This window comes from Gallus gallus, chromosome 4 (assembly GCF_016699485.2).
Source record: "Gallus gallus isolate bGalGal1 chromosome 4, bGalGal1.mat.broiler.GRCg7b, whole genome shotgun sequence".
Lineage (NCBI taxonomy): Eukaryota > Metazoa > Chordata > Aves > Galliformes > Phasianidae > Gallus > Gallus gallus.
The window spans coordinates 75,467,901-75,493,764 of record NC_052535.1 but is presented as its reverse complement, the minus strand read 5'-3'; the positions used below and the strand labels follow the sequence as shown (position 1 = coordinate 75,493,764).

Sequence of the window (25,864 nt, the reverse complement as noted above, 5' to 3'; positions counted from 1 at the left end):
CACAAGTAATTTAAATATATATATTCAGTAGGAATAATAACAATTATTATTATTATAAATTAATTATATATAATATTATGTATATTATATATAAAATAATAAATAAAATTTTCATGTTTTAATACTAGTTTATATCACTGATGAAAGCATGCAGTTTTCAGGTCTTTTAGTGAATAGAAAGGCAGTTAACAGCACAGCTCTGGGGCTTCTGCTGACTGATCTGACTTCATCATATTACTTGAAGTCTGAAGCTGAACAACAGACACTAATAGTGAAAAAGAGACAAGTTATTTGGAAAAGAAGCACTTGTTCTTCAACCTTCAGGAAGCAAAGGGGGCTTTTTACATGGTAGTAGTGGCATTCTGTCTATGGTTAATTTATACATCAATCCTAACGATCAAATGTGACAATAAAATAAAGGAATGCATATTAAGTAAAATTTTGGAATCTCTGAGATTTTACGATGAGGCCTTGATTCTATACTTCATCCCATCATAGCACCCAATTAAAGTAGTTAATGATGCCTACCACCATTCTAAACATAGCAAGAAACATTATAGAAATGCCTTCACAGTGTTTGTCTCTAACAGACAATATATGTTGCAAGATGCTGTTATTTCATTAGCTCATACAACTGATAACTGAAAAATGCCCAATACTTTTTCAAGCCCATCGATAACATTGCTTTTTGACGGCAACCCCCAAAATGAAATACATTTATTGAAGAATCATATTATCTTACTGCCTTCTGTTTGCTACTGTTTTGTCATACTCTACAGGAACTTTTTTGTTTGGGGATTTGTTTTCCCATTAAAAAATACCAAAACAAAAAACAAAAATCTATGACTGTTCTGATCCTAATCCGTATAGAATGTTTCTGTCCCTGAGGTGGAATTCTCACAAGTGAGGAGAACAGAAAAGATTACTTGAAGCAGATTACTGGCTACACTTGCTTGGCAATAGTAGCAATGTTAATTTAAATAATTGGTTACAAAAATTTAGCACGTGCAGATAAAAAGCCACAATGAGTAGAAACAACTATAACTGAAGACAAGGTCACTATCCTTAAGGTTACAGTAAAAAGCTGTTATTTTTATGCACTTACCAATTTAACTATTGCCTTACCTAAATTATTGGCCCTGCAAAAGCAAAACAAGACCTACAGGCTAATGTTCCACATTTTCTATGGGTTAATCTCAGAGCAGCCTGTATCAGATGCCTACAACCATTTGAGCTCTTTGATTTTCTCCTCTTATTTGAAGGATTTCTTCTTACATAATTTCCATTAATGCTGCTTCTGTTTACTACAGTAGAGCTACACCATCTATCCCCTGTAAAGATTATCATCCTGCCCAGCAGCTTTACCATTTGAGGCCTTTTAGACCTCATCGCTGACATGTGACTAATTCTTCTCTTCATGAACAGAAGCTCTCAACTCCTCCAAGGCAGCTGGAGGGCACTGGTGAAACTCTGGTTGCAATTCTTTCTGTTGATCTCATTTCAAAAGCTTAAAATGAAAGATGCTTTCAAGTATTCCTCCAAAGAGTGCAAAGGAAAAAACTTTCTCTCTCATTCTTTAAATATCCACTGACTGGTAGACAGCAATAGAATTACTCTGGCCACTCTGACAGCCTGCAGAGAGACATCTTATCCCTTGAGTGTGTTTCTCTAGACTATGAAGCACACAATTTAAAAGCTCCTTTTATATATATAGCTGGAGTAGTTGAGGAGCAAACATTCCACACAACTGCAGAAATGAACTGAAAAGTGTTCCTGTGCCAGATCCCTCAATCCCTTTGCAAAGAGAATGTGTTAAATATTATGACCCAGAAACCTCAAAGGATTAAATGGCCACAGAAATGCATTGGACAACTGCAATCTTGTTTCCCATGTAAAAAGTAAGTACTCCAGTTTCTTGTGAGGACATGGGGACACTGCTACTACTGCAACGCAACGCATGCCCTGAGCCTGTGGCTCAGGATACTAACAGGATGCAGTCCACCTTCTACAAAGACAGGCAACATTATGAGCTTGCCCTTCTGTGTCCTAACAGCATGTTACAGATCCAGACTTCAATGAGCACAGAAGCTCTCGGTTTCTGCTATGACTGCCCTCACCTCGCAGGGCAAAGCTGGCTGCTACAGCCATAGCAGAGTCACACAGGTACATATGGCATCCTCAGGTGTTCCTTTTAGAATTAGCCACTCATTGGTTTCAGCTACAGAGAATGGGTTTAAAAAACTAGCATTCTCAGAGCATTCTACATCTTTTGAATAGATCTTGAATGACTTTGGGATTTACTGTTTCCAATCCTTTTCAAATTCAGTCAACATTATGCAGCTTTTGTCAGGTTACCCCTACAAGGCCACACTGGACAAATTTCTCTGTGATGTAGAACTGAACAGTTATTTCAAGTGATCTTCAGTATGGTTGGAAAAAAGAATATGATACTACTGCTTCTGCAGAACTCCCAGCATCTATAAATAAAATTAGTACTTGAGAAGAGGAGAAATTCTGACATCACAGTTAGAACATCTCTAATACTAGCTTCAATACTAGACTCTCTAGATAGCATTGTGAAGTGAAAATAAGGCAAACCTTTTGTGTTGTCTCTCCTTATCCTGAAGCTGTGCAGCTTCTTGCTTCTGTGTCTCCAACTCAGTACTGAGTAATTCCATTGAGTCCTTCAAAAGTAAGTTCTCTTTCTTGAGCTCAGAAATTTCACTCTGACATTTTTCCAGTTCGTCATGAAGAGATCTGATCTGGCTCTGACTGCTTCCTTCCTAAGAAAAATACAAAAGTTATTTAATCATAGCCTCTTATTACTTAACCTGAAGACCTCACTGGACTTGCATGCATTGATTTTGAGTGAACTGATTCATCAAATTTATGTGAAATTCTACGTGCATGACAAAATCCGTGATCACATTTTCCCAAGCATGCATTATATTCTCCATAAAATACACATTTTTGGTAACATTCATTCATTGACTTGTGTTGAAGACTCAATCTTTAAAAGGAAAAAAGTCTGCCCATAGGGAAAAGCTGATAAGTAAGGTTAACATTTTTACGGGTGACATGAAGAAAGGAAACTGACTGTATTTCTGCAAGAGACCTTTTATTATGCTTGGAGAGAGTAAAGTGACACTACTGCATTCAGAAAACACAATAAGATAATGAAGTAGGAATTGGATTCTTGCCTGTTGCTTCTTCAAGGTCCTCACACTCCTCAGCTCCATTTGGAGCTCTTCTATTTGTTTTTTGAGATTAGTGCATGATGTCTGTTGCTCAGAAATTTCCACCTTTAGAGATCCTAATAACAACCAGAGAGATAATAATTAGGGCAGTCAGAGGCCAGGTGGGCAGGGGAGGTAGATATAGACAATGTTGATGCAAACATTAATACATTATACTTTGCTTTTCCCTCAGTGTCTTTGCCATTAGTAAACAGTAATAGAAAGAAAAAGGAACACACCCTTTCTGGTAAAAGCCAAACCTGTTAGTAGACAACTCAACTAAGCAATAGTACAAAGATGCAGAGCTATAACTGCAACAGCTCAGCATCAGAATCAGAGAAGTAAGGTTTGTGTCAGCTGTTTTTCAGAGTAAATCACTGTAATTGCTTTTTCTAACTTTGGACTTAACTGCAGCGCTCCTGAGCTTCATTGCAAAATCCACTGCTGTTTTACAAAAGGCTGTAATGCAGGCTGAGAGCTCTGCTTGTGTTACTGAAATGCAACACTTAAATAAGCAGATCTGTCATGTGCTGCTATTTTATAGACTGTGTAAAAGTTTCAGGATGGATCAAGTACAAGGAGAAAGATGTTGGTTTCTCTCATCCTTAAAATTTTCCTTGAAGAAGCTGAATATAAGTTATCTATTCAATTAACTTTAGAGAGCAACAAATCTTTCTAATAAATTTGAATGACTGAAAAAAAGGCAAGAACAGAAGTACTTTTAAATTATTCTTTCTTCAGTTAAGGATTTTATAAATGAGCTTTAATAACCTGAGTTCAGGCCTGGAGATATTACGTGTTCTCATACTGTAGCGTTCTGTTTAGATCCCAGATCCCTATTCAGGGAACTTTGTAAACTGAATAAATAATACATATGGAGTCACAGAGCTCTACTGCTGAACTCAACAGAAAGACTTGAATCACATATAATAATTCTCCACATATTAAAAAGAGGAAAGATATACTAACTACAATTTTCCTATTCAATACATCCGTTTATGCATACTTGTATGCTGTATACAAGCTGCTGACAGCAGAGTGCAGTTTACAAACAAAGGCTAAGTATGTATTGCTGGAAGTGTAGGGTACAGAAAAGGAGATGATCCAGAAAATGGGAAGGGGAATGAATGGGATGAATGCCAGCACTTCTCAGTATATCATCAAGTAGTATGAGCTGTGTACGCATAAGACATTATACCTAGCAACAGAGTTTGCTGCTTCTGTATCTGCTCGAGTTCATCCTGTAATTCTTTCTTTGCTCTCTCTTCCAAGGTTTGCATTTCCAGCCTATGAGACTGATGTTGGATCTTGAAAGTCTCATTAAATTCCTTTTTCAAACGCTCTTCTGCCTCCTGTAAGTAAACACCCACCCCAAAAAACAAAGTAGTTGGGACCTATGTATCACCTTGTTGGTTTACTTGTAATACCTGGATGAATCTGGTCTTTCATTGTAGAACTTTTATTATTTCCATCATCACTTCATGTGACACTTCATCAAAGTAAGAATAAAAATGACCAGAAAATGAAAAAGAAAACTTAACAGGGGCAAGATTTGTTGTATTAGATTTGTTGTGCAAAATGAAATAATAACACTGACATACTTATTTGGCACTAAAAAGATGTTTTACCATTCACCATACAAAGTCCCAGATTTGACCTGAACACCTTTCCTTATCACACTGTGTCAGACAAAGGCTTCTATCTTTCATTTAGTATTTCTTGGACAGAACTTATCATCATCATCAGAAATGCTGCTGATACGCTGCTGGAGTAGTTGCTCTGTAGTGGCTCTGAGAACAAGCTCTCATTATCTAGTTTCATTTTTACCAGCAACTGCCTACAGCTTGGTTTGATAAAGCTGGGATTTGATTCTGAATATGTAAACAAGACACTAAATCATTTTTATGGTGGTGTTACAGAACTGAGCCAAAACAGCCCATAAGCCCGTTGACAGGTGGTTTTACCAAACACATTGTAAAAGGTTTTTCCTAATGTGTGTAATATAAAAAAGAGACATACTAACTCCACGCTACAATTGCAAGTAGATTTTTTAAGCTTTTTTTTTCCACTTGAACAGCTACTTCCTTCAATACTTCATTATACTTCATTCACATTTTGTCACTGAAATAAATCCCCTTGAATCTTTAGAAGCTTTTGTTAGCTACTCATAGAATTCATTTCTTGAAAGCATCTAAGCCAATACACATCATTACACGTGCATATCATACTTCTTTTACACTGTTTATGTATATGGATGAACATGAATAATGGATGAAAAATAATAAAAAGTGAGTCCTGTTAATAAAACACTTAGGAATTCCCTCGTACTTGTGAAGCACAGCTAGAAGAGTCTGCATTCATCCTAGCCTAACTATAGACTAGGACATGGTATTTTATAGAAATAATTTCATTCTTGCTGTTATCTCAGTAAAAAAGTTAAAAAGAAAACACCACCACCACCCAACAAAAAACCCAACCCTTAAGATAACAAGGTTTCAAAATCACAGAATAGCTCATTATGTGCCACAATAACAGCATATAGTTAAGATAACAAGTAATTAATGAGCCAGTACTCAGGGCTTGCTAACATTGTTTAGCCCACACATCTATTTTTTAACTAGTATCTCATAAACTGACCTTGAGTTCCTGTTTTTTGTTTTTCTCCAACATTTTTAAGACTTTTTGATGTGATGCCTCCAGCTGCAGTTTAACATTCTGGTTTTCTTTAATGGTGTTTTGAAGATCCTGCAAAAGCTTCTCCTTTTCTTTGCTGGACTGTAGACTATGTTTCTTCAGTGACTCCTTGAAATTATCTGCTTGTTGGTCTAATATCTGCTTCAGCTGAGCCACCTATCAGAGAAGGAAAGGATTAATAGCTACACTAACAGTGGAGAAGAGTTATGTAAATATGAGTAAATTCGATGATCTTGTGATGCGCTGTGAAAAACAGCAGGATGCTTGTTTCATGCAATGAGTCCTTTGCTTCAGTGAAGAAGGGAGCTAAGTGATTTTTTCCAGATAGCTAATACAGTAATTCAGAATGGTTTTACTCAAATGAAAATATTCAAATAATAATTTTAAAAGCTTTTTCTTTTCACAGTGATGTTATTAAGTAGGAAACTTTGAATTCTTCATTTAAAACATTTCATATCAAAATTTAACTTAATTTCTTTATTTAAAATGACAACAACACTTCAAATAAAACATTAATTCAAACTTACAACTTAAAGACACTCCTGAATTTTCCTTCAACCTTTCATTGCTTTTTAATTTGATCAACAAACAGAAAGCAAATGATTTGGGCAGCTTTAACGAGTACTTAAAAAGAACCAAACAAGTAGAATCAATCCTTCTGAAGAAGATACCCCTTCAAAGAGAAGCTGGTGAAACAATGACATACCTTTATCATACACTGTCCTTTTGCCCATCAAGTACTTTTCTTAAATTACTTCTTTTCAGATCATCTTCATCTTGTATATAGAGTCCATAGTCCAACTGGGGCACAAATCTGGAGGCAGGCTTAAGACCGAGCTTATGGTCAGCATTGAGATGCAACTCTGCAGAGCACGTCTATAGTAGCAGTCACAAAAGCAGAGCTCTCATTTTAAGAATAATGTTGTGGATTTTATATTTTTTCAGTGGGAAGAGAGGAATGAATCTGCTCTCTTCTCTATGCAGTAGGTTTTTAAACATTCAGCAGCAATTTGTATTTGCCATTCTTCCTAATTTTGTGAACATCTTGAACTTTTTCAGAACTTCAAAGTTCTTTTGCATGAGGGGAAAATGCATACCTAGTAAGGTCAGTTAGCATTTCCAGTACTGTATCTTAAGCTTCCAAGTCTGCTTTCCCACTTTGCCATGCCTCCTACAAAACCTTCACCTCTCTTTCCTTTTCTTTTTGAAAGCACGTGAAAAAGTATATGTCTGTATTTCATGTTTTATGTACTTGTATTTTCCAAACTTAGAGAAACTGAAATCAAACTGTGAAAGGGAGAAGTTTGCTTCCTTACAATTTCCTATGATTCAAATGATAAATCACACAATGGTCATATTACCTTAATGGTACAAATTACATAACACACATCTACAAGTTGGATATAGATTATAACCTGTGACTCCTTCATGTTCTTGCTTTTACATTAATACACATTCTTTTTCTCTTCTTCAATACTGCCTTGATTTTTTTCCCCACATAAACTGCAAACAGATTGCTACTTGAGGAAGCACTTAAGCTAGTTAAACAGTTGTTTGTAACTTCAGCAACACAGTCACGGTCCTTTCTGATGCAGCATCACAAAAGCTGGATGAAAATTTACTAAGTGGGCTAAAGCATCTACATCATTCACGTTTCATTCTTACAGTATGTTCCAGTGTATAATGTGTTACGCACAAGAACAGGAAACATGCTGTGCAAAAAGCCCTTACTTCTCACTAACTTTTTGGCCACAGGCAGCATTGCGCTATCCAAAGGGAGATAATCAGCTATGCCATATTTCCCCAAATCTTAGGAATACTTTCTCACGATAGCTAAATGTATTCCCTGCACTTTATGGCTCTTTTCTTTCTAAAGAAAGTTGAGCATGCTGACTTCTTTTCTCCAAAGAATATATTCTCTTTCCCTCTCTGAGGCCATTTCTCCATTCCCAGATGGACTGCAGCCCCTGTTCGAGTACTCTCAAAGCCTGTTCTTTTCACACAGGTTCCCAGCACAGAACAGCGAGATCTACTGAACAGCGTGGGGAAGGCTCAAAATGCTGCAAAACAGCTATAAGAGTCACTGTTCCATTTTTTGGGTATGGTTATGGCTGTACAACTGCAGTTCTGTACACAGGTCGGTTTTCTATATTACTTCTATTTAAATAAATTCGCTCTTTCCTTCAAATCAAAGTCATGTTTCTTTCTCCAGTTAATTGGTGGTGGCCATTGCTGATCATCACCCATCTTGAACTTCTTCCCTCTGAACTTTCTCCAACAGTCTTCACACAAAGGGCCATATACCAGTATTGTGGTTAACATGGATATCCTTTACCAGATGGGGCAGTGCACTATATTTGAACTTCAAAGTTCCTTAGCTTATCACTGATATTTTGTATGTTCTGAGATCTACAGCAGTATCAGTAATTTAGACATGACAGAATTCTGCAAGCAGAGATGAATCTTGTTAAAAACCTCTTTAACAAACTTGGGAAGCTTTTTTCCTCTTGGTGGAAAAACCAAGCAATGAGTAAAATTTCTGGTTGAATCAGGCCAACGGGAGTGTTTTTGAATGTACAAGTCAAAATGACAAGTTAAAACACATTCCCTTCGGACTGAATTCAACATATTACAAACTTAAATTATTTCACCACTTACAGGGAGACAAATGACTTTATTCACAGCACACAAGGGAATAAGAGACAGCAGTGTTGGTTCTGCTGTGTGTGTGTGTGTGTTTGTATGCGTAAGAGAGAAAGCAAGTATGGAGGCACAGAAAAAATGAGGGCAAGAGAGCATGTGCATGTACACTGAAAGCAACTGGGATGCTTACCCAAGTGATGGAGGTCTAGGTTGTCCAATGACAACTTAACACAAATGAAGAAGTGGCAACACGAGACAGTAGTATCTTATAACCCAGTGACAAGGGAACTCTAAGTGGAGAGAAAGCTGGCAGAAGGGAAAAAAATCATGATGCCCAGCTCCCCCACACTTCATGAAAATGCTAGGTTGGTAGACAAGAAAACAAACATTCCCTCTCCACGTGTTTGTGAATCACATCTGTTTTCTTGTCCTTTTTTTAAATGCCAGAAAATAAAAGTTCTACCATCTCCCAAACAGATTCAAACCCACTTGGGCATTTTTAAATTTCCAACCAAACAGTTTTGAATTGGCAAATTCAAAAAAAACCCATCAAGCTTCAGCTGTCCCTGACTGCAAGTTTAAGCTAACTAATCTTACATTTGTTTCTTGGCTTTTTCCTTTGCGTCATTCTACTAGCTGTCTGAACAAACAAGAGAAGAAAAATTGATTAGCATTATTCTTAATGAAAAATATTGTCTTTAATATGTATATATGTTGAGATCTATCTGTGGGCTGGATGTACACCAAGAACAAGCAGATGCCAGACTCACTTGCCAACCATACCTTCATTTCCAGAGCTTTTGTTTATTATTTTCCACAAAGTAAACTGTAAAGCAGGAGATTTAACCAAATGACATCTCATTTTGCCTCCCACTGTCTTCCAAGCAAAGGAAAAATCATCAACTATCAATAAAAGACATAAGTTTTGAAATATTTCAAAAGTCTTTCAGTTTTAATTATTTTATAACCATAATTACTGTGCTTCTTGATTCTCTTGAAGCACCTCTCAGAGTCTAATAGCCAGTGGGCAAAAATACTGGGCAAATATATAGCTGTGCATGTCACAGTATGCTCACCCTCTGACTTGTTTGCTTATTCCAATTCTGTGCTTCCAGATTCTACAAATATTTGAAACCTCACTCCTACCTGCTCTCTCCTTCTTGTATTTGTTGTATCTAAGCATGAACTCTCAAAGACAAGATCTAAAGTTGGAATCAGAGAGAATATTTTGACTTACTGTATCGTTTAAGTAGAAAGATCTCAATACATTGCTAGAGTATGAATTCATACTTAATACACTTATATACTTAAAACTGTCTTTTGATGTATTATAGAAAAATCACCACATTTGAGAGTTTGTTCAGACAGTCAAAATAAGGCACCCAAATGCTATTCAGTTTTACTCATACTATGGTGCTACTACATCAAAACAGTAACACAGTAGAAGTAGTAACAACAAAATAACAAAATACTATTTTACCGCAGTCTTATTTCAGTTACCTCTGTTAAGTTCACAATTAACTACTGTCCAAAATGTACAGCAAGTCCTGACTGGAGGGACAGAAGCAACCACAAGAGGCATACCTCTACAGCTGCTATGATTACTTGATGGTACTCACAAGCCTACCAGCCAGCAAGGTTATGGTGAATCCTGACCTTCTATTTTATGTATCTTGTAATTCCAGAATTGTCTCTTTACAGCTGTTGAACAGATCCTGTAGGGCAAAAGTAAGGGGCTGGAGGACTCCAATGAATTAGTATTCAGTCCACACAGGACTTCATATTTTTCCTCCCAAGGCACCAAATAGGTGTAAATCTGGCTCACTTATGAAGGGGAAAAAAAATAAATCAGTGATATAGAACTACTGCAGTTTTAAAGTGCATCCCCAGAGAAAACTAATTATCATGATTTTGTCTACTCTGCACAGTGCTGTAGCTATGTCAGCCCAACCAAAAATATGCCTTATGCTGCTAAGAAAGCTATTTTTAGATGTGAAGTATCACCCAGGTTAGAACTGGATTAGTAACAGCACACTGCCTAGTCTCTGAGGCAGAAGCTCTGGGCTGAGCCACTGTTAAGTTCCCAGCTGGGAATCATGCCTTCAGTGAAACATAATATGGTAGAGTAAATGCTTATTTGTTGGCTATGAATAGTCAAATATCTATAGAAGGAAAGCATTGTAAGTTGGAACTACTTCATTTCTCTGGTGAAGTAATTTCAATTGCTTAGAGGCAATATCTCTAAGTAATTGGTTCAGAAAGTAACATAAGGAATACCAACAATGCAAATTTTTGCTTCAGAGGAACCATTTCCATTTTCAACCCCCCCCTCCCCCCATTAGATTGCGAGATGCAGTGAGTCGTTTTTTAGTGCATCTGTTCCTACTTACATGATGTTGTGAATGTAACATACAATATAATGTACACTATATTACTTGCTTTATGTATGCAGCAACAATATTTTCTCAGTACCCCTTGCATCTACTGTAAACTCACGGTATCACAGGAGTAGCAGATAGGAAACAGGCTTCCTCTCCTGTTGTTCAGGCCTGAATGCATGACTTCAAGAAAAGTAATTTGATGGCTCACTGCTTTACTTTTTTTGCACCTGCAAAACCTGAACAATAATTACTTCAAGAAATAAGCCTTTTGATTTCTTTGAGGCCTTCCAATGGAATATATATGCATAAATGTACGCAGTATTATCAGGTTGGACAGTATCTACCTCCTCCCCTTATACCTGAAAACCAGTACAACTTTCAGGCACTACATATGTCAGCATATCATGATAAGTTTTCAGCTTTTAATATACTAGGATATTTTTTTCCCCCCTAAGGGAAGTTTAGAAAAGAATAAAGATAACTGATTTCTGAGAACCTGCATGCTGTATTAGATGCAAGGAAGTCACCCTGAATAGGCCAACACAAGTAGGATTGACCCAAAATTCTTCCAGTGAAGAACAGTGTAGAAAACAGGTGTGTAATAAAACCTAAAATCAGGACTTAGCCAGAAGTTTAGAACATTAAGAACTACATTTATATTCTGCATTTGTAACACTGAGTAATGGACAGAACGTCAGAATGCAACTGTTTGATACCAGAACATGTAGATCTGCATTACAAGTGAAACAAAAAAGGACTACAGTTCATTCAGAACTAACACAGCTGAATGTGGGGAAAAGCATGTTATATAGTAAGTGACCATAATGCACTCTGTGATTGCTGAAACATACCACACACCAAGGAGTATAAAGGGAAGGGGACAGGGAAAGGAGGTGGGAGACATCTTGCTTAGGCCTCTGATGGATCTATCTGTCCTTTCTCTGGCTTTAAACACTGAAAGAGGTCTTATTATAGCCACTCAGAAAGTACAAAAGCCAGCTGAGAAAAATCTAGGGTTTCCATCTCTTGCTGAGCTGTTGCTATGCAAGATCCTACTGAACTTACTGGAAGCTTAGAAGCAGTGAAGATACAAAGTGATGGAAATTACAGTCAGCCAGTCACAACAACAGTGGTTATCTCTAATTCACTAGTTCAACAGTGTTAACTACCTAATTCCTATTGCTGTCCATTACTTTAACCTAAACGGAATTCAGTGGTTTGGGGAATATTCTAATTTTCTTTGGTAACATTTTGGCTTCTTAAAACCCAGATGAGCAGGAAAAAGAAGAAAAAGTTCTCATGATGAAAGCACTCTTTACCTAGTTCAGTAATTGCTTTACAGGGGTTCTGTTTTGTTTTTACAGAAAATTATCCAACTTGCAGGCATGGCTTTTCAAATCATGACACTTATCTACCAAAATATTTGTACAATATAGTAGTCTGGAAAATTTGCATTGCTTGGCCTGCAAATAACTATATATACAGGTAGATAATCTAATACTGAAACATCTCAGGTACTCATTTCCAGATTAATACATGTTAGCAAATTTCTATTTCAACTCAGACATATCCGGAACAGGGAATAGTACATAAGGTATGTAATCCTAAAAGTTACTTTGGAGTCATGATGCTTTCTCTACTTCATTTTTGTTCTTGAGAACATATACACATAAATAACCGCTAATAAATAAACCACTGCATGCTCTAACCTGCTTCAGTCACCCCATCAGCTACTTTATCAAGCAGGCAGAGCAAAAATGAGCTATTCTATCTTTTTTTTACCATTCAATTTTCTTGCTTAAGGAAGCAAACAAGAAGCCCTTTTACATGTCTACACACAAACAAAAACAGAGAAGATGATTCCAAATCATCTCCAAATGTATACAGTCAATACAAATATCCCCAAATGTAGACAGTCAAAGTCACCATCCAACACAGATGGAGCCAAATTCCTTAGCATAAAGCCATAATATAATACCAAAGAGTGGTATGTTATGAAATTTATCAAAATAAATAGGCATATCAAAATCTTCATAGTCACCGAGGAGCAGTATTTTTTGTTATTTCTATCTTGCCTATTTTCTTGAATGACAATGGCTGCAAATATGATTACACAGAATAGTTTGAGTTGGAAGGGACCCATAAAGGACATCTAGTCCAACTTCCCTGCCGTGAACAGGGACATCTACAGGTAGATCAGATTCCTCAGAGCATGGTCTGACCTGACCTTGAATATCTTCAAGGATGGGGCATCCATCACATGTCTGGGCAACCTGTTACATATGTAATCAAGAATCTTTCAGAAGGAAAAACGAAAAGCCCTTTTATTGCTAATTTACATTTAGGACTAGCTTACCTCAAGTGAAGAGTTTTGAAGTTTCCCAGTTAGGGCTTCTTTTTCTTTCTCTAGTTGCTTTATTTCACACTCAGATTTTCTTTTGAATTCATCTAGCTGCATCTGGAGTTCCTAAAGTCCAGAAACAAAAGGAAGAGAGTATACAATTTACTCAAGATTTCCTTAGTAACTTTCTGCAACACTTTGAGATGATTATAAGCAATAATATCCATTGCCTAGAAGTAATATAGTTAAAAAGGCATAACAGTAGATGTTTATTATGAAATGATCAGCATTTAAGTTTGATCTGACTTGTGTGAAGAGCTTCAGCCTAGCATCATTTTAAGTATACCTTGTACAAACCCATCCTCATAAAACAATACTGTATGTAACAAAGTCCTTTTAGTAAGGCTTACACTTGATAGTGGAACTATGTTCCTTGAAACACCGTATCTTCACATACTGATCATACGTGAACACTTTCACAACCAGATAATATAATTTACTCTCATAGATTCCTTTATGAGAAATAGCACTGCATAAATGCATGGGCTTCAGCAGTTTCATAAACAGAAATGCATTCTTCTGAAGAGCACTTAACACCAGAATCTGGAAGGGACTACAAAACACAGCATTAAGTGACAGAAGCAACACATCTTTTATGACTTCAGAACTCACCTGCGAGAGTTTTGATTATTCTCAAAGAGATGTTGAACTTGGAAAGGTACAGCAGCATTAATGCTGAGAGAAATGAAAAGCAACAATAGAAGTCTACAGAACACTTGACCAGTCTGATTGTTCAGTTCTACAATATGCTCTAATACATATGTTAATTTCTTTTGTCTAATAAGATCTCTGAGAAACACATCATACAAAATACAGTAGGAGATAGAGAATAAATTTGGCCTTAACTTACTCTCTAGTTTGGCAAACTGCTTAGAGACGCACTGAGGTGTGAGCATCACTATGCATTAAAGCATGTGCTTAAAACTAAATACATTTTCATACATCTTAATGTATTTCTGCCCCCATTTGTGTTCCTACTCCACAGAAACATTACAGACTGCAGATGTACTGAGGCCAAAGGACTCATGCCACTAGGTAAGATACCAGAATTTATCACAGTGAGTACTTCTCGTGAAAGTGGAATTCTTTGACGAATGTCTTAAGCCAATTGTTGCTAATGTATACCAATAAGAAAAATTAAAGCTCAGCCACTTAAAACACACTGAGAGAGGTCACTGCTCAGGATACTAGTCTGAATCCACGAAGAAACACTCATTCTTTGTGACTACACTTAAGTAAGGTCATGCATACACACTTATGTTTTTGTTTGTAACTAGTAGTCATGTCACTAAGAATACCTGCACTCCCAATCCATTTACTAACACTCTGTAGAATTAGCTCCTCAGCCTAAACAATGCCAGATTTTGATTAAATCAAAGTATTTGAGTATTTTGCAGCAGAGATCCATGGAAATTTCAGTCAGAAGTTGGAATACACCCACAGTACATATTTCTTCAGGAGGAAACTCACATTAATCACTCCAGCTGTCACATGAAAAGCATGTAATTCTAAGTGTTGCTAAGAAGGCAGTTTGTCACATCAAGGATAAAGTCACCTTCCTGCCTCTGGAGCTTTTTGCAGAAATACATCAGCTTGACTTTTTTTTTCCCCCCCTCTTTTTTTTTTTTTCCCCCTTTTCCTCTCAGTAAGACCATAGCAAGAAAATCCTTGCACTTTATGATTCTAAGTGCCTCCAGTGAGGATAAATCAAATGATGTCACTGTGACCAATAAGATTAAAAACAGATGAATTAGAGCATCTATAAATAGAGCACTTCTACCTTCTGCATTTTTTTCAGCTTGCTTGAAGTTTTAGATTAACTTGATTTCTTTTATATGCTTCATTATAAATCTTCCAACCCATTTAACAGCCATTCCTTCAGACAAGTCTTTTCCTTATGGAACTGATAGATGCCTTTATAATGCAAGTTCTTTGTGTCTTTAATTCAGACCTTCTTCTTAATTAGCTACAGCTTCCGTAATTTATAAATCACATTATTTATATAACTTGACAAAACCGAGGTAGAATTCTGGGGACTGTCATTCATTTTGTAAGGAATATTCTATTTCAGTAGGTATTCTCTGTTAAAAAGTATTGTACTTTAGTAAACAACATGGAACTAAAACCATTCAGGGTTGTATGCCTCATCTTCAGTCTAGGTCTGGCTGGTTTGGGGTTGTTTTTTTTTTTTTGCTATTTTGCTTTGGCTTTGGGTGTATGACTCATTTTCAAGCATGGAGGCTTCCTCAAGGACAACTTCAGTTCTTCAGAAAAGTACAGAGGATGATCTGTTTTTTTTGTTATGTTTCCAACAGCAATTCTAATTTTACAGAATGCTAGCATTAACAGACTTCCGGGAATTAAATATATATTTCTGTATCTATTTATATATATACACACAGAAAAGATTTGTGTCTGGACAATCAACAGGGGAAGACACTGTACAGAGGGAACTCTCAGAATACAAACAGTCCTCATTGTACTGACCCTATTTCTGTTTCGCTTTTCAGAAAAACATTCTCCAATCTCTACTAAAAAAATAATTTTAAAAGTTTGTGTTTCAATTTAACCTCAACAGAGAAAGTCTGACTTGTTTTCTTCCACTTTTTAGTTATAGGAGTTGATTGCTATCCTGGTCTAGATCAATTTCACTTTAAGGATTTCAACAGTTTCTTTGCTATCACTGAGCAACTCTTGAACCTGAAGTTATGAACATGAGTCGGTGTTCCATTGGATGAGGCCAGAGGTCTAGGAATCCTGTAAGACTGATTTCTATAGAGTAACACAAAAGCAGAAAAAAACATTGCAAGAAAAATGACCTTGATTTCAGTGTATTTTTCATGCTGTGCCTTTGAATGTTTAGTTTTAGAGCAAACCACCTGATTAAGCTCCCACATGTGTTCAGAGCCTCTCTTGTTTTGGCTTTGTTTGGTAGAAGTCATTTGCTGCAGTTGTATTATTTGATGCTTTAGTTCATCTACTTCAATTGCAGCTTTGCTCTGGGAATTCAATACAGCTTTCCAACCTTCTGCAGAAGCAACATTTACATTTCAAATAGCATAACTAACTTGTGGAATTTCCAATGTGAGTGACTAACAAGGGAAATAATTCAGAATGACATTAATGAGCATTTTACCTGCTTTTTGCAGGATTTCCTTCTGCTGAAGCATATTCCTCTCTTTGACTACACTTAGATCTTCCTCCATGATTTTTTGATCCCAGAATTTCTTGCTATATTCCCTTAAGCTACACTTCAAAATCCTAAAACATGTGTTCGTTTTTTTTGTCATCTGAAATAATCATTTTCTCTTTCAGTGCAGTTCCATTATAATGATCTTTCACCAAAAGAGCTTGTTCAAAATAATCTTTTTCTCTTCCATACACTTAAATTGACTCTGCTGCCAGAATATTTGTAACCTGGAGCCATTCCCTCAGCAGGCATCATTGTAAGGTGAACACCCGAAGAGTTACCATCTAAAATACATCTATAATTATCCTGAACTTGGAACAGGTCATAATTCCTTTAATTTCCTGATAATTTGTTCTAAAAGTCAACAAATGAGATTTTTGATGAAATTTCATTTTTCCTTCATCCTCGAATACAGCTGTTCACAAATATACACACTGCCCAAAAGTGATTATGTGAATAAAACATGACAGCTAAGTGAAGAATATTTTAAGCCCTATCTTAGCAGAGAGAAAAGTCCAGTAGAGAGACATGTTCAGATTTTTTGAATTGAATGTCTATATATTCAATTTGAAAATTTGCAGGTGTAGTATTTATGCTGACTGAAAATAGAGTCACAAATACAGTAAGAAAAATGATAACTTTTTTTTGCAATCTTGAAACTTGGTTTCAAATTCCATTATCACAATGGAAAGCACAGCTGCATACTTTCTGCTGCTCAAAGAACTGTGTTTAGCCAATGTATGTAAATCCCTACCATTATTTGCCATCACTTGATGGCACTGCATTGACTGATGCACACTGATTAACACTGCACTGTTCCCACTCCATGTCCTGATTTCAGCCCAAATAGGGTTAATAGCATACTGCTGATGAAAATATTTCAGTTTTATCTAGCTGATACTGAATGTAAAAACCAAATTGCCAAAGACACCATCCTCTTATTTCCACTTCCTATTGCATTTTAAATTTTTTATTCCTGAAACACCATGTTTCTGACATTGTAAAGCAAAAGAGTAAATCACATGCATAAATTTTCATGTCTCCATTGTTCACTTCTCCCAAATGTTATTTACTAATTAATCATCTTAAGTCATTCTTCAAAGCTCTCAGCACTATAACCTTTCATCTGCGTCCTGAGTCTCAAGCACTGCTCTAATGCTTACAAAGCATTTGACTCAAAATGAAACTTAGAAGATCCCTCCTTCCCCAGATTTTAAAGAATTACAATTTGCACTTTCATAGACAGAGATAAGGATCAGTCTTGTACCTTACCTGTATTCTTTCTTTCAGCTTCTGGGAATGTTTCTTCTTCTCATTTATCTTCTGGCTTTTCTCCTCTAGGTCTGCCTCCAGTTTCTTTACCTGCTGCATCCAAAAACCTTTCTCAACCTCTGAGCAATTCCTTTGCTCCATTTCTCTTTGCTGATGATGATTCTTTGTTTCTGTCATGGATTGCTGTGTAGACTCTCTTCCTCTCTCACAAGAGGCTCGCAGTTGATTTGTTTTCTGAGTATACTCTTTAATTGCTCCTTGGTTCTCACTCCTCAGGTTTTCCATTTCATTTACTAGAACTTGTCCTTCCATGCTGATTTTTTCAGCTAAAATATCTTCATCTAAATTTTCTCTCCTAGATAGTTTGCATTCATTTAGTAGTCCATTGGTCTCCTCATTTAAATGAGGAAGTTTGTTTTCAAAATCTGCATTGGTATCTACCGTGTCTTTGGAAAGGGCCATCTGCGTCAGTTTTACTTTTGCTCTTGGTTCCCTCTCTTCCACCTGCTTCTTGCACTGTGTTAACTCTGCCAAGGCTTCTTCCTTTACTCTCCTGTGTTGTTCTACTGCAGTTTCAAGGGCTTGAATATGTTTTCTCAGCAATTGTTCTTCTTCAACTTTGCTTTTGTACTGGACAATTGTTTCCTTCATCTCAGCAAGAATGTGCTGAACTTCTTCCTCATGAGCTTCTCTCAGAGCCTGTATACTATCTTCATGTTCATCATTCTTAGTGTTCAGGGCATATATCACCTATACATGAAGAAAAGCAATAGAAGATAACAGAATCTAGTAAACAACTGTGTTATGAATTCAGTTGCTCTATTTATCAAAAGAATTATACTACTCTTAAATATTTTTTGCCTTTTTTTCCCCACTAGCAACAGAAGGGATAATTACAAACTGCAAATCCTTACAGGGAAAAAAGACAACGCTGTAAGAATTTTTTTTTCAGATTTTCTTTTAGAGAATGTTTCTTTTTTCTCGGCAAGTTATTACCTCATACATCAGGTTTAATCTTTCATACAGAGCCCCTCATCAAGCTAACTGACTCCACACTTGTAGTTCAATTCATCTCACCTTCATTCCAGCAGCACCTTCTGCCACATTGCCTTTAGCATTACCAAGTGCTGAGGACCTACAGTGACAAAAGTCTGGAGTCTGTGTTGTATAAAGCCTGAACATTTTTCCTGGACTCCTGAATTTGCTCGGATGTGTTTAACCATTTTTTGTGCTATCTGTACACTGAATAACTTAGTCCATTTCAGTCACCCATAAATGAAAGCAAACACACACACATCTTGTGCAAAGTTAACTTCCTCCTTGGCAATAATGAAATAAACCACAGAATTGCAGGGGTTGGAAGGGACTTCAAGAGATCAAGTCCAAACCCACTGCTAAAGCAGACACTTTGCTGTCTCGCTCCAACTTATAGGAGGGAGAGGAGGTTCTTTGAAATATAAAAGAATAATCTCTTACATTTGCAATAGGTTATACAGGTCTTGAATACCTCCATAGAAGATGACTTCACAACCTCTCTTGGCAACCTGTTCCAGTGCTGTCACCTTAACCATAAAGAAGGACTTCTGCATGTTCGTACAGAACTTCCTATGTTCAGGTTTCAGGCCATTAGTCCTTGTCCTGTCATTATGTACCACCAAGAAGAACCTGGTTCATCCATTTGCCTCCCATCTTCCTACAGATATTTATAAACATTAATCAGATCCCCCCACCCCACCCCTCAGTCTTCCTTTCCCCAGATTACTCAGTCTTTCCTCATGTGGGCTCCAGGCCCTTTAACATCTTTGTGGCTCATCACTGGACTCCTAGGAGATCCCTGACATTTTGAACTGTGGAGCCCAGAGCTGGACACAAATATTATAGAAGCTGTGAAGAGTCACAAATGCAAAACACGGTCTAGATACATTTCTGGACGAACATGCAGCGAAAGACAGTATTGACATCATATTCCAAAATACAAGCAGACAAGAAGTCAGTCTACACTTCTATATATGAATAGTTTGGCCTTAGATTACATGTTGTTAATATTGCTCTGTTATTTTTGATCATTTTTTCTATGAAACTGAAATAGTTGCAGGATACTAAGCAGAATCCTTCTCTCCACAAACAGTAACTGAAATCACACTACAAACTTTTCTTTTTTTCTTTTTTTTTTTTTTAAAACCTCCTCAGGAAGTAGACTTAACACTACAAGGAGAATGTGAATTTTGCCTGTGGCTTTAGAATGACCAGTCATCGCCTCTGGCAACTCTTCAACTAACTAGGTTAGAAATTAGTGATCACATCTCTGCATTTGATTCCAACAGCAAAACAAAGATAAGCATTAGAACACCCAGCCTTTGTGATTTAAGACTTCTAGCCTTAGCAATGAATTTATCTAGTAAATCCGCCTGTCTTGTATTATATTTGGTCTGACAGTGGAATTTGGGTTCCTCTGAAGTCTGACTTAACTGCCCAACTTCCTCAAAACCCACTGAGCATTAGAACAAACTGGAGACATTATACTTTAACGACTATCACCAACATCTTAAATGAGCCATCTAAAAGATCTGAGAGAAACCAATCTCCCTGCTCTATCACTTACTCCTATCCATCTGTTCAACAGTGGCTAGAACAGAATCACAATGAAGAATTCTGACTTGAAAACGCATGCCTTTCAATTTAATATTCAGGCTTGACAGTTGAAACCAATTCTTCAGTACCTTAACCTTCTTAAAAGATTTAATTTTCAGAGGGCTGCTGGCATGTACATTCTGAGATTTAAGCCCTTCACAAATGCCTTTCACTCCCTACTGAATATAGCAACTGTATTCCTACTCCAGACACCTCATTTAAGAGACTAGAGTTATGTGGAGATGAATCTGGGAGTTTATGTGCATTCTGCTATAAGGAAAAATACGAAAAATTATTTCAGCAGCTGCACATTGCAGAGTGCACACACTGCTGGCTAATGCAGTACAAGACTCTCAACAGCTGTGCTGATAAACAGTTCTTTAAAAGGATCTCTGAAATGGATTGGTTAGACAGCACAGAATTGCCTTCAAATGAAAGGAGCACTAGTTCACTCCATGAGTAACTACCTTAATAGCAATGGCAGCCACTTCCTCTCAGTTCTCTAAAGGCATTTGGGTATCATACTGATTTTACAACAACTGAGTTATATGACAGGTTGGTAAAAACACTATTACACAGTATACACCACCAGAGCATTATCAGCACAGTGAATATGTCTAATTAGCCCTATTTTACTCTCCTAATGATGTCAATCTAAATGGCATTTTATTTCCCTTCTGCTTTTCTTTATGCTGCAGTAAAATAACAAAAGGTGAAATAATCAGCTCTACCTCATTAACAAAGACAAAGTATTTAAGCTCAAAAACACTTCTGTATTCCTACAGTAGCATTAACAAATACTATTATTACAGTGGCTTAACTACCGTAATTAAAAAAAACTAGTTCTAGTAGGTTGCCTTAGTAGCTGAATAAGAACTGATACAGTTTGGTATGGAAGATAAGGATGATAAGAAGCAAATAAAGGATTGTAGAAGGTCATCTTTTGGGCCTAAGCTAGCAGACAAATCATTCCTGATTGACAGCCAGGAAAACAAAGAAACAGAAGGAGTCTGGACCCTAATGCCCTAAGTTTACTAATGAGAAAAGGCCCTGGAGGGGTTTGCCAACAGGAAACTCCTGGCAGCACCTCAGACAAAGCTGGGAAGGTGACAAGTTTCAATTGCTAACTAGCTTGCTAATCTCAATGAGGCATCGTTACTACTTTCACTAGTAGCAGTATCTTTTTTTCTTTTCATTAGCAAAAGAAATTGTTCTATTGAACTCTTATTTTGTATATTTCCCAAGCAGATTAAAGCATAATGAGGTATATAAACATTTCAGCCTTTAAAGAGTCTCTTTGAAAACAAAGAACAGAGAAATTATTACAGGAAATTATATTCTTGTTCATTCTAACGCTGAAGAATGAACACTGTTTCTTAATTAAGGTACAGACCAAGGCTGCGATCAGCCACAGTGCTGCTGATCCGATTTTACACTAGCACACCTGTGCTGATTTCAGCTGAACGACGCTGCTGTAACATTACTAGGGACCTCATGAACTGAACATCAAATCTCTGCCTCTGTTTCTCTGTGGCTTCCTGAAAGCACAAGAATCATTTTATGCACCTAAATATTTGACAGCAACTATTGATAAGATTATCCATTTGTGTGTTTATATGAAAGAAGCCTTAAAAATATTGGCACCAAGCATTCAGAAGGGTTTCAGAGCTAAGAGCTCTAAGGTTAACTTCAAAAATCACAAAGAATTTTTCTTTACAGTTTTTGTTGTGGTTTTGCAGTTGTTTTGTTTATCCACTCAGCGTGACAGTACGTTAAAATTTACTTGAATCAACACAGATCATATTGAGGTTGATTTTCACTTGTACAACCAAAGAAAAATATCTTATTTCAAGCTTTTAATTGTCAGCAAGTTTAAAATATTTTTCCAAGATTTCCCATCACTCAAACTTCTGTCTATCCTTGTGTAATAGGCACGGCTAACATTAACAAAGGCAGAGATGCAAAGAGCATAGGGCCAGCTTAACTTCAATGGGCTTTATGAGCTCAAAGTCAGAGCTGGGAATTCTACTCATAGTGCCAACCTCTGTAGTTGATATTCTGCACAGTGGAATATCAAATATAGAAAACATTAGTTTAGCAGCCTATGTATTGTACTTGATCTATCTGCAATTGAATATAAAATTAGCCTAATCTAAATCTTACTGAAGAGACACCCAGCTGCCCCTCATTGGTATTGTGTAGTTTCTAAAAGATAAACAGAATAATTGCCAGGCAACTTCAGGAGGAGGAAAGTAAAAGTATCTTGCAAGAATGTTTCCACATACAGATCAGCTGTATGCTCTACATTGTTGCTCTAAATGGCAACAATGGCAACAAGGTACTATAGAATCAGAGTTTAACTTCAGAGGACAATTTTTTTTCTGCTGGGAAACTCATACACAGTCCACAATTTGCCTATTTCACAGAACGGCCCAGGTTGGAAGGGACCTCATGTACCATGAATCTCCAATCTGCTCTCCCCCCTTCCCCCTTCCTGGCAGGGCCACCAACCTCCACATTTAATACTAGACCAGGTTGCCCAGGATCCCATCCAACCTGTCCTTGAACACCTCCAGGGACATGGCACCCATTTATTACTGTTCCTTCTATTTTGACATGAAAACTCTAAGAAATGGATGACTATTTTAAAGCACAGCTACCATAGAAGGTCCAAGGTGGCCACCAGTAATTACTGCAAAAAAAATAATAAGAAGGAAGTTTCAAGAGATGGGATTATATAAGATATATATATATCATATATATACATAAGAGATATATACAAGAGTATACAAGAGATGGGATTAATCTCCCCTAACATCCCTCATTACATCATTACACATCTGATCCAGGTTAATCAATGGAGAAAGACAGGTGCCTCCAAAGCACAACACTCCCATTTCCAGTGCAGTTGTCTAGAACAGGTAACATAAGTGAAATGAATTCTTCCTGTTGTTTGACTGGTTTTGCTTTTATTATTATTATTATTCTGCACTCCCAGATTCTCAGCTTTCTCTCCCTGTAGAGTTGACAAAAATCATATGCAGACGGATGAGACAAGTTTGAATTCTTAAAAGCTGAAACTGCTTCGTTTTCCTCTGCTCCTTTGTCCTATGGGGTTTCTCTACATCCTACAGAAACATCTCACTCCACAGTTTTTATGTCTGTACATCCACTTCACGTTGCCCTACGAACTACAACACTTAGCATTCAGATACTGTGCAAATCTGCTTTTGATGCAGGATCGTGGAAAAGCAAGCCTTTTGCAGCTTCCTTTTGCTTTCCATCTCTATTATTTATTTTCTTTCAATCTTGTTTTGTTGTTTATGACTCTCCTTCAATTAGTATCACCTGTGACATTTAGTATGCTATTTGTTTTTAATTCCAGATAATATGTGAAATAAAGTGAGCTCAAGCTCAGATCTTTTTAGCATCTGCTCCCTACAATCTGTTGTCATAAACCTTTTTTTACAGCTCCTGATTCACGTTGCATCTTATCCCTCAAAATCCTTCCATGCAAAACTCTGAAATCATTTTACAGAACTTGAACATCAAAAGCACCTTAATTTTAGATTCTGAGTGCAACTGAAAAGCAGAAAAAAAATCAGTTCATGTGACATTTACATGAAATTTATTTCTATTTCTTCGCTCTCACTATGACGATAAATACTTCAGTTTAATAGGATTCAAGTTGAGCGGTTATTCAAATGCTGCTATGGAGAATAATTCTTTCAGTAAAAGTAGGTAAAATTTATGTTAATTACAATCCATAGGATTAGATGAAAACTCTTAATATAATAATGCTTATTCATTGATAAATCCACTGGTGTGTTTGATAGACAGATAAATGTAAAAGCAGCGGTTAGGAACACATAGATTTCAGAGTGCTTTCCATTCACCTACTGCAATCTCCATCTTGGCAAGATTCTTGCATAACTCCTTAAGATCTCAAATACCCCCAAAATCTTTTGCTTTTACAGTTCTGGATGAGTTCATCTTATGAAGCTGTTTCATACAGTTAATATGCACAAAACAGAAGCCTTTGAAAAAAAAGTCAGATTTATATCTGTCCCATCTGCCTGCTTTAATATCATTGTAGTGCAGGTGAATTTTCAGTACAAAAGTTGAAAAGTTTATGTTAAGAGTCAGAATTAAAAGGCCTTATCTCCACGTATCTCACTGGGAATGTTATTTGTTGGGTTTTTTGTTACATATCTAAACCAGACCTAAATTTAGCGGTGACAGCATTAATTTGCCAAATTAACACTCAATATTGTGAAAGCGTTTAACCAAGTCCCAGAATTTTAAACATCTTCAAAGGGTCTAAAATTGTAGATACACATTTAGTGCTTTTAAAGATCTGTGAGTTTTTCTTCTGTTTTGCTGATTATTCTAAGCACCCAAAGGTTGAAAATTCAACCTTTCAAAAGAGCTTTAAAAATCCTGGTACAGATTACTATAAGCTGCAGAAATTTGTCATATTTATGTTGGAAACAGTGACTGCACTGCAGGCCCAGGAAGCAGCTGTCCTAACTCTGACCAGACTGTACCGCCCAGTTGCACAACCGGGCAGAGAGCTGTACTATGAATACTTCCTTCATTCCTTACCTGGAAAATCAGTGCATAAGAACAGCAAGGAGCACTGCCAAGATCACCTGTCCTGTAGTTTTGAGACATTATTTGTATGAAATTTTTCACTATATCAGCTGAATAGTAAGAACAAAATTAAGCAAAAGCATTTACAAGTACCAACTATTGTTTTAAACAGCTCCAATATCAAATTCGAGTAGTTTTCTCCTCCTGATTGAAAAGTAAAAGATATTCAACTCTAATCTCATAATTACATTTAAAGGTAGATCTCTTATAGCAATCTGTCAGTATATAATCACAACCAAACACTGTAACTTCCAAATTCAATTATAATAGAACACTCCTCTGGTAGCAATCTGTTTTAAAGTTAGAACTGTCTTTAAGTATGTAAAGGCCAAGTCATATAAAGTTCTGAGCAACTATATTAAAAGGGTGCAATGAGTTCATTATCTTAAGAAAAAAGTCCTATTTGAAAACAATTTATAGTTTCCTTACAAAAATAGGGCTACATGACGTTCTGCTTTCCACGAGTACCAGAAGACAAGTGAATATAACAGTAATGCCAAATCAGAACCAGCACAACCAAGCCTGAGCTAATGTGCTCCACTTGGAGGCAAGATGAACTGACTCAGTCTTGGCACTAGCCTAATTCACACGCTTTGTGATAGCTTTAAATAACAGTGAGGAAAAACTTGTGTGTCTACCTCTTCCTAATGAAAGCACAGGATAAGTGGTCTTCAGCAACAAACAGAGAATGCCTGGTTGTGCACACTCAAGAAAAAACAAGTGAACTGCTATGGTGAGACAACTGATGTCATTAAGATCTGAC

The 25,864-nt window shown here is 36.8% G+C and overlaps 1 protein-coding gene across 1 annotated transcript in view; it reads right to left on the bottom strand.

Moving 5' to 3' along the window:
- The window catches only part of FAM184B (family with sequence similarity 184 member B), a 47,866-nt gene that overhangs the window by 6,820 nt on the left and 15,182 nt on the right, over positions 1–25,864 (bottom strand). The window contains exons 6-12 of the mRNA XM_040700480.2: positions 17,818–18,567; positions 13,311–13,421; positions 5,874–6,086; positions 4,435–4,588; positions 3,201–3,313; positions 2,599–2,783; positions 1,126–1,139 (exon numbers count right to left, since the gene is read on the bottom strand). Of these exons, the coding sequence (XP_040556414.1) occupies positions 1,126–1,139; positions 2,599–2,783; positions 3,201–3,313; positions 4,435–4,588; positions 5,874–6,086; positions 13,311–13,421; positions 17,818–18,567 (1,540 nt within the window). The remainder of the gene's footprint in view (positions 1–1,125; positions 1,140–2,598; positions 2,784–3,200; positions 3,314–4,434; positions 4,589–5,873; positions 6,087–13,310; positions 13,422–17,817; positions 18,568–25,864) is intronic.